This window comes from Erinaceus europaeus, chromosome 17 (assembly GCF_950295315.1).
Source record: "Erinaceus europaeus chromosome 17, mEriEur2.1, whole genome shotgun sequence".
Taxonomy (NCBI): domain Eukaryota; kingdom Metazoa; phylum Chordata; class Mammalia; order Eulipotyphla; family Erinaceidae; genus Erinaceus; species Erinaceus europaeus.
In genome coordinates, this window is record NC_080178.1 from 73,403,604 (window position 1) to 73,412,968 (window position 9,365).

General features: G+C 51.3%; 1 protein-coding gene across 3 annotated transcripts in view; it reads left to right on the plus strand.

Annotated features, from left to right (window-relative positions):
• The window catches only part of PTPN5 (protein tyrosine phosphatase non-receptor type 5), a 63,593-nt gene extending 58,036 nt beyond the window's left edge, over positions 1–5,557 (plus strand). For 2 of the 3 annotated variants that reach the window (XM_060177050.1, XM_016185078.2), the window contains 6 exons: positions 1,326–1,405; positions 1,592–1,729; positions 2,473–2,583; positions 3,732–3,892; positions 3,985–4,098; positions 4,431–5,557. In XM_060177050.1, coding sequence (XP_060033033.1) covers positions 1,326–1,405; positions 1,592–1,729; positions 2,473–2,583; positions 3,732–3,892; positions 3,985–4,098; positions 4,431–4,524 — 698 coding nt within the window. In that variant the 3' untranslated portion in view covers positions 4,525–5,557. Of the gene's footprint in view, positions 1–1,325; positions 1,406–1,591; positions 1,730–2,472; positions 2,584–3,731; positions 3,893–3,984; positions 4,099–4,255 lie in introns of all 3 variants that reach the window. The other variant, XM_060177051.1, reaches the window with a different exon arrangement.
• The last annotated feature ends 3,808 nt before the right edge of the window (positions 5,558–9,365 follow it).

Below are 9,365 nucleotides of genomic sequence, written 5' to 3' on the forward strand. Positions count from 1 at the left end.
TGTCCAGGAAGTGTACTGTAGGTATGCCCCTTCCTGACTTTCTTTCTCCTCATGTCCAAAACATGAGGCACAGAGGTGAAGGGGCCTAAGTGACTGAAGCAAGGGGCAGGGCAGGGGCAGGCCACTACAGAGGTAAAGGCCCAAAGCCCCTCTCTCTGCACTCCTTCTCACCTGGCCCTGACTCACCACCAGAGTGGGGCCTGGGGACAGGTCAATATTTTTCTGCCAGGCTGGAGAAGGGAGAAATAAGTCCCAGAATAAATATGGGTATAAGGTGGGGGTAGTAGATAGCATAATGGTTATGCAAAGAGACTTTTGTGCCTGAGGCTCCAGTGACCCAGGTTCAATCCCCCACACCATCATAAGCCAGAGCTGAGCAATGTTCTGGTATAGAAAGAGAGAGAGAGAGAAGTAGGTAGGTGGGAGCTGAGGCTCCAGTGACCCAGGTTCAATCCCCCGCACCATCATAAGCCAGAGCTGAGCAGTGCTCTGGGGGAGAGAGAGAGAGAGAGAGACAGAGAGAGATGGGAGCTGAGCAATGTTCTGGTATAGAAAGAGAGAGAGAAAAGAGAAAGAGAGAAAGAAAGGAAGAAAGAAAAAGGAAGGAAGAAAGAAAGGAAGGAAGAAAGAAAGAAAGAAAGAAAGAAAGAAAGAAAGAAAGAAAGAAAGAAAGAAAGAGGTAGGTGGGTGGGTGGGTCTGGATACTGGGAGGTGGTACAACCAGTAAAGCGTCCAAGTTACCATGGACCCAGACCCAGGTTCAAGTCTGCAGGGGGAAGCTTCACAAGCAGTGGATCAGGCTACAGATGTCTTTCTTTCTCCTCCTCTCTGCCCCTCTCTTCCCATCCATGTCTCCCCTACCCCTGTTACAATTTCTCTGTCTCTATCACAATAAAAGAATTTAAAAAGAAAGAAAGGATGGGTGTAGATAGCATAATGATTATACAAAAAGACTCTCCTGCCTGAGGCTCCAGTGTCCCATTTTCAATCCTCCAAACACCAAAACCCAAAGCTGAGCAGTGCTCTAGTTAAAAAATAATAATAATAAAATAAAATTATAGGGGCCAGGCAGTGGTGCCTCTAGTTAAGTGCACACATGACAGTGCACAAGGATCCAGTTCAAGCCCCTGGTCCCCACCTGCTTAACAACTGGGGAAACAGGGCTTCATGTGACTCTGTCTCTTTCCCTGTCTCCCCCTTCCTTTCTCAATTGTTCTCTGTCTCTATCCAATAATAAGTAAATATTTAAAAAAAAAAAAAAACAGGGATTGGGCTCTTCACCATGAGTCCAGTTCCCAGCCTCCTGTGTCTTCCCCCCACCCCAGACCCTCACAGCAGAGTGTGTCTGACCTCACTAGACCCCGATGACCCTCTGAGTTCCTACATCAACGCCAACTACATCCGGGTATGTAGCCTCTCTGCTCAAGGGGGAGGCCCACACCAATGGGGTCCACCCTCCAGGCTTATCCGTAAGTTAGTGTGGTTCCTGGTACTCCTCCCACCCCCACCCCCCGGGAAGCACGTGAGTGTGAGGCCGGGGCTCTGGGAGCTCAGTGTCTGACCATGACCACCCGGACTTTGCCAACTATAGGGCTATGGTGGGGAGGAGAAGGTGTACATTGCCACTCAAGGACCCATCGTCAGCACAGTTGGGGACTTTTGGCGCATGGTGTGGCAGGAGCACACGCCCATCATTGTCATGATCACCAACATCGAGGAGATGAATGAGGTAGGTAGTGTTAGCAGGTTTCTGCTGCTTTGGACTCTACACTTAAGCACCATGTGAGGTGGTAGTGTTCCATCCACTGGCAGAGTGAGACCGGAGAGGTCAAGTCGTTTGCTCAGAGCCCTGCAGATAGTCAGAGGTCAAGCCTGGAGCCGACCTCCAGTGCCCAGGATCTTAAACAATATGCTCTGCTACCTCCCAAATGTCAGAGCTGACAGTGGCTCCTTCCAGACCTGCCATATCCCATTAAATTGAATCTTTTATGGGACTGAATGGTGGCACACCTGGTAGAGCCTACGTGTCACAATGTACAAGCCCCCCAGTCCCCACCTGAAGGAGAGAAGGGAGAAACTGCACAAGTGGTAAAGCAGTACTGCAGGTGTCTCTGTCTCTCTCCCTCACTTTATCTCCCCCTTCCCTCTTGATTTCTCTCTGCCTCTACCCAATCAGTAAATAGAAAAAAAGAAAAAGATGTTGTCAGAATCTAGGGAAGAAAAATTATTTAAAAATAGACACATTGAATTACTATAATAGTCCTTTAAAAATAGGCATTCCTCCCATTTTCCAGATGAGGAAACTGAGGCTCCAAAACCTAACTTCCAGGCCATAAAGCTGAGATATGAGCCCCAGACACTAGTGCGCTTTTCTTTCTCTTTCTCTCTCCCACCTCATTGGCTCCAGAAAGGGAGTTAGGGAGCATGGCTAGGGAGTGGGGGTGTATCAGAATCTGGTCTGGGTCCCTGCAGAAGTGCACCGAGTACTGGCCAGAGGAGCAGGTGGTATATGACGATGTGGAGATCACGGTGCGGAAGGTCATTCACACTGAGGATTACCGGCTGCGACTCATCTCTCTCAGGGTGAGGCCTGGGGCTGGGCTGGGTGGATGACGGCAGGGGCTTGATTGGCACTCCACAGAGAACAGGGCCCCACATTCCACTTCTTCTTCTAGCGTTTGCCCTTCTTCCGTAGCCAGTCAACAGCGTCAGGTTGAAAGCTGTCAGGAGCTGCTTGTTGCTGGCTTTGAAAGTGACTGGGATCCATGTGGATTCAGTCGGCTAGGAAGGATCGTCAGTTTCCCCAATGAATGGGTACTCACGGGATGCACCACGGGAAGGTCGATCCAATGCATCCCAGATTCCATTGTAACTCTGTCACTCTCTGGACTTAGCAGTGAACTGGAGTGAAGGAGGCCTGAATGAATGTGGGGGTCAAAAGCAAGACCAAACACCTCTCAGTGGTATTAGACTGTGTGTGTGTGTGTGTGTGTGTGTGTGTGTGTGTGTGTGTGTGTGTGTGTGTTGGCAGAAGTTTTGTCTACAAACCACTGGAAGTATGGGAGCATGGGAGTGTTGAGTACAGTGCATAGAGGCAGAAGATGAGCCTGGAGGGGCAGGCCCAGTACCACAGTCTCATTTACCATTTTTCAGCCTAGAGAACAAGAGCCTTTGGTGTGTTCTAAGCAAGGCAATGTGTGCCCAGCTCTGTATTATTGAGTATTTTGACTCCTGTGGGTGGGAGGGCAAAGTCTCACATGATGGAGAGATAATATAAGGTAGAGTGGAGGAAGTGGTGGTGGTGATAGAGAGGGGCCCTACAGGGTGGAAGAAACCACAACATTGGCCAAAAGTTGGGGTGGGCAAGCCAGGCACTGTGAGGTCAAAGAAAAGGGTGCCAGAGGCTCTGGTTCTATGACTAAGGGGTGGCTGGACTGTTAAGATACCAAATTCAGGAGACAGGAATGAGTTGGAGAAGGGACTCTTGGAGGAGCATGGAGTTTCTGAGGCAGAACTTAAGGACCTGTGTCCATGCACTGCCCAGCCTCACCGCTGGGCTGGCTTTGGGACTCTGTCTGGAGCCCCTGGGCAGCCATGGACAAAAAACAGGCACCTTACACCCTGTTCCCTCCTCCTCCTCTTCCTCCCCCAGCCCCTTCTCCCATCTCTGGGCTGCTTTGTGGGCCTCAGGGTTCATGTGTCTCTGGGGTGGGTCTCTGTCTCTTGGGCAGAGTGGGACCGAAGAGCGAGGCCTGAAGCACTACTGGTTCACATCCTGGCCTGACCAGAAGACCCCAGACCGGGCCCCCCCACTCCTGCACCTGGTGCGGGAAGTGGAGGAGGCAGCTCAGCAGGAGGGGCCCCATTGCGCCCCCATCGTTGTCCACTGCAGGTGGGTCCTCACAGCCACCCAGAGGAGCAAGGTAGCCCCCTGGTCCCACCTGGAACACCCCACCCCTCACCCTTCCTGCTCCCCGCCCTCAGTGCAGGGATCGGCCGGACTGGCTGCTTCATTGCCACCAGCATCTGCTGCCAGCAGCTGCGGCACGAGGGCGTGGTGGACATCCTGAAGACCACGTGCCAGCTCCGGCAGGACAGGTCAGCTCGGGGCCCAGGGGCAGTCAGGTTGGCACCGGGTATGGACACACTGTGGGGCCGGGAGGACAGATGGACAGGAGGGTCCAGCGGAGAGGGAAGAGAAACAGCTGCTGGGTGGAGCGGGCTGACAGGATAGGTTATGTCACCTGTGTCCCAGGATTCTGTGCCAGGGTGGGGAGGGACCAGTGATGGGGAAAGGCTGACCTCACCAAGCTGCATGAAGACAAGGCCTCAAGCGTACCCCACAAGTAACTGGCACCCCGTGGGGTGAGGGCCTTTCCCCACAGCCCACCCCTAAACAACCCCGTCTCCACTGCATCTCTGCCGGCCAGGGGTGGCATGATCCAGACCTGCGAGCAGTACCAGTTTGTGCACCATGCCATGAGCCTCTACGAGAAGCAGCTGTCCCGCCAGTCCCCAGAGTGACCACACTCCTCCCCCACCCCAAGTCCTCTGAGCAGCACCCATCTTGAGCCCGGACCCTCACCCCAACCATGCCCAGGGTCCTGCCCCATCCTGGCCTGCTCTGTCTGTCCCTACATGCTCCCCTTCTCTTCAGTCTGCTCCCCCTCTCAGTGTTAGTCTGGCCCCTGTCCTCCCCACAAACTTAGCTGTTCCCATTGTACATATTGGGGAGTGGGGTGGGGGGGGGGAGGGATGCACCAGGCCAGGCTTGGGTCCCCAGGGCCTGACCAACACCATGCCAAACTGGGGCCTCAGTTTTTAATGATGGTTCCATTGCTACTTGATCCAAACATTTCTGTGCCACAACCCAAGTGTCCTGTTGCAGTGTGTTCTATCTGTCTGTCTATCTCTGCAATCTGTACCGGACACTGTGTCTCCTCAGCCCAGGAAAAGGGTAACAAGCTCCACTCCCTTGGGCTCCCAGGCAGAGGTGCCTGTCTCACCACCACCCCCACCTCCCACCCCACTTCTCCCAACTGTCAAATTGTAACTGTACCTGCTCCCACTCTAGCTACTGGGACCAGAGTGAGAAGGGGGTCTCAGGATCTGAGATCAGGCCCAGGGAACTCCTGAAAGGTTGGCAGAGATCTCAGCTTGAGGCAAGGTCTCTGGGTTGGGCGGTGAAGGCAGTGTCTAGGAGCCACATGTCCTCAGAAGGTAGGATCAGCCTGATGGGAGTTGGTGGACCCAGAGGTCCTAACAGGAGTGTAAGGAGGGACTTGCTCCAGGTCTGTGTGCACCATTTCCCTGGCCCTGTGGGAAAGCCTTCCCAGAAGTCTCTGCGTGCAGCTCCGAGTGTGTTCTTGTGTCCATGTGTGTTGGGAGCCCGTCTGCAGGGCATGCATGACTCTTTGGCAACATGTGTTATCTTGGGGCCATGTGTTTTTATTGCTGACTACAAATATTTACTCCATGGCAGACAGACATAGGGTGTCTTTTTATAATTTGCTCGTGGTCATTGAATAGAGCAATAAACAGAGCATTTTGAGCAAAATGAGCCTCCTGAGTCCATGATTTTCTGCTCCCTGCCTTCCTATACATGGTTGTAAAATGCGCTCGCCATCCCCCCCCCACCCCTTGCTCTCCCTTGTGGAGATTGAAAGTGTGGTGTAAATTCAGATCTGAAAAGTCAAGATAGGAGCCAGGGAGATAGCTCACCTGGGAGGGTACCTGCCTTGCTATGCACACAGCCCTGGTTTGAGCCCGATACATAATATGGGAGTACTATAACACCACAGACACTCTCGTGCTATGGTATCTCTCCCTCTCTCTGTCTCTGTCTTATCTGAAAAAGTCAGTGAGATCCTGGAGATTAAAATAATAAAAGCCAACATAAATACATCCACACCCTGGCCATCGAGCTCTCCTGTTCTCCTTGGTAGAGATTGGAAGTGTGGTGGGATTTCAGATTTGAAAAGCCAGAGTGAACCCATTTGGCAGGTTCTCTCACACCCTCACCCCTACCCAGCCAAGAGCCCTCAAAGGCAGGTGGAAGATTCTTCCATAGAAGACAAAGGCTGACTGGCCCCAGATGACCAAGGCTGGGCAGGGGGACAGTCAGGTCACAGCCAGACCCCTCCCTGTCAGCCAGCCCATGAGTCCCAGCAGCAGCTGCAACCCAGCAATTTGCCTTGTAAGGAGCTGGCCTGAGAGGAGACCCGCCCAAGGGTCCAGGGCCTCTGCACATGGTCTCAGATTCCAAGCCATCCCTGACACTCATGCTCTGTTCTTACTCTTGCCTGCCTCCCAGGACATAACACAAGTAGTTGTGGTGCCACTTCAGATAGTCAGGGTCACCCTAGGCCAGGAGTGGCCCACTGACCACTGACCAACGAGGAGGTTGATACCAGAACCTGGGAAGGTTGACTGAGGGCCCAGGCATGAAGATATGCAACTGTGAAGAGTGAACAGGGAGTAAGGCTGGAGAATCTGGGATGGAGGTCCCAGAGCAAGGAGACATGCTCTTCAGTAACCCTAAACAGAATCTCCCTGGATTCTGTTTAGAATCCTTCTACTCAGATTAAGGGAGGCTGGGATATAGAAGAGGGAATGGAGAATAGGGTGGGAGAGAGCTAGCCTTTCCCTCTCCTCCTCCATGGTGGACCTATGAGAAACTAGAGCTGTGCAGACACTACACAGGAATGGTGCCTGGTGTGCTTGTAAAGTGGCAAGTGCTCTCCAGACTTGTTCCCACGTGTGTGTGTGTGTGTGTGTGTGTGTGTGTGTGTGTGTGTGTGTGTGTCCATGCTCACTTACACGCACACATAGCTGAGTTTCTCAGCTCAGAGAGCTCCCATCCAACATTGTGACCAAAATCTCTGCCACAGGAAACAAGAAAAGTGCCCCTGGACTGCCGTCCTAAGCCTCCTCCCCTCTGTTAGCCCAACCCCCAGCTCCAGCCTCTTCCTTCACCCCCCCCCCAAAAAAAAGCAGGGAGCCATCTAACCAGGGCAGCTGCAGAGAAAAGGATCCCCCAGGGGCCAAGCATTTAAGGAACTGGTGACCTGCTGGGGCAAAGGAAGACACAGACCAGCCCCACTGCTGGGGCAAAGGAAGACACAGACCAGCTAATCTACAGCCCCAGCCCGGGTCCAAGCTGCACCTCCAAAGTCGTGGACACAAGTGTTCAGAGGTTACAAAAGACTAGCCACACTAAGGTAAGGTCCCCCTTCATTCCTCAGGAAGAGGGCATATTCTATTGCCTTCTGAACCTGGAGTTGAAACGGGTTGAAGGAGATGAAGCAGGGAATGATCTCATCCAGAGGAAGAAGCAAGTCAAGAAAGTCCACCATCAGGTGGTCGGTTGGCGGTAAGAGCAAGTTTAGCCTCAAATCACCTGAGTCAGAACAAGACTTTGGAGTCCTCTTGACAGGCACTGAAATGGAAGTTAGAGGCCAGGATTGTAATCCAAATGACCCTGGACAGGTTAGTTATCTCAGACATATGTTTCCTCATCTATAAACCGAAAGAGTTAAGAATTGCCATGCTGTAGGCAGGATAGAAACATGAATGTGTGAGGAGCATGGTTTGATCCTCTGCTTTTGACATGGAGAGTGGCAGGTCCTTACACTAGGTGGAATACTGTGCAACAGATCACCAGAAAGACAAAAAAGCCAAGGGTCCAAGAAATAGCTCACTTGGATAGTGCATTCTTAGCCATGTTCAAGACCCAGGTTCAAGCCCAGCCCCCAACAGATTGAAGGACACATCTATGATGTGGTCTCTCTCTCTCTCTAAATAGATCAGTAAAATGAAAGCATCATCTTTAAGGGAGTAAGATAAAAAAAGACCCTACAGACTAGGAGTGTTACTTGTTGGGGGATAGTGAGAGGTCAAGAACAGGAGGGATCCTCTTCATAAAGACTGTGGGAGAGAGAGGAAAGGAGCCAGAGCAGGACACTGCCATTTACGATGTCCTGTCTTGGTTTAATCTTTCTTGTTATCTGGTCAGGTCCTAACTCAAGCTCTATCACTGAGCCACTTCCCTGGCCCTTCACAGAGACAGAGACTTTTATTCTCATTAGTTTTTTGCTCTATAATACTTTATCTCACACACACACACACACACACACACACACACACACACACACACACACACACAAACCTGGGGGAACCCTAACCCTAACTTTTGTTCTGGAGGTTCCATCCCCTGCAACATATGTACCAGTGGTGCTCTGATATGTCTCTCTGCCTTGTGTGAAACTTTCTCTCTCACATATAGTAAACTAAATCTTCAAAAAGCATGGGACTGGGAAGACAGCTCACCTAGCCATGCATGCAGTTCAGATTTGATACCTGAGATATGGGAGGTGCTATAGAACTGGAGAAAGTTCTGATGGTGTGATATCTGCACACATGCACGTGTGTGTATGTGTGTGTGTGTGTGTGTGTGTGTGTGTGTGTGTGTGTGTGTGTCTAAATGGGAAAAACCACCAGATGAATGAGGCCTCTGGTGCTAGCGGTTTGGTGGGGAGTGGGATAAGAACACAGGTCTGGAATATTGCTCAAGATGGGAGCACAGGGTTTAACTATCTAAAGTTCTTCCCTAGCACCACCTCATGCCAGAGATGAGCAGTGCTTTCCTGTCTCTCACTCTTTCTCTCAAACTCTCATAAAATTTAATATTTTTTCATTGGAGAGAAGGGGCAGAAGAGAGCTCACTGGTCAAGCACACACTTACTTTATCATACGAGAAGACCCAGAGTCAAGTCCCTGGCTACCATATGGGAGGGAGCATCATGCACAGGGGAGACTTCAGGGGTGTTGGAGCAGTGCTGTGGTCTCTCTCACCTTCTATCTGGAAAGAAATTCTTGAAAGTATACTGGGAGTAATGAATTGAGCAGACATGGGTCCCAGTAAGCCCTGGAACCCAAACAACAACAAAAACAAAGTTGATTTAAAGAAGTAAAAACTCAACCTGTCTTTAAGTTGTCAGGGTTGAAAGCAGGGCTATAAAAATAAGCTGTGATCTATCCTCACATGCCTAAAGGCAGAGATCCCCTAGACCTGGGAGAAAACTTAGAGCTTAGTCAGGCTCTGAGTTCATCCCCCACCCTACCCCCCAGAAGGCAGTCGCAACCCCTCCCCAGTCCTACTGAGCTATTAATGGGTCTCCACAATTCCCTCTAGGTCTCCTATCCAAGTACTAACCAGGCCTGACCCTGCTTAGCTTCCAAGATCAGACGAGATCGGGAGTGTTCAGGGTGGTATGGCTGTAGACAATTCCCTCTAGGTCTTACTTGACTCACTGAGAAGATGAAGCCCTACGTCTTCCCCTCCAAAAAGTTGCAGTAGTTTGGGA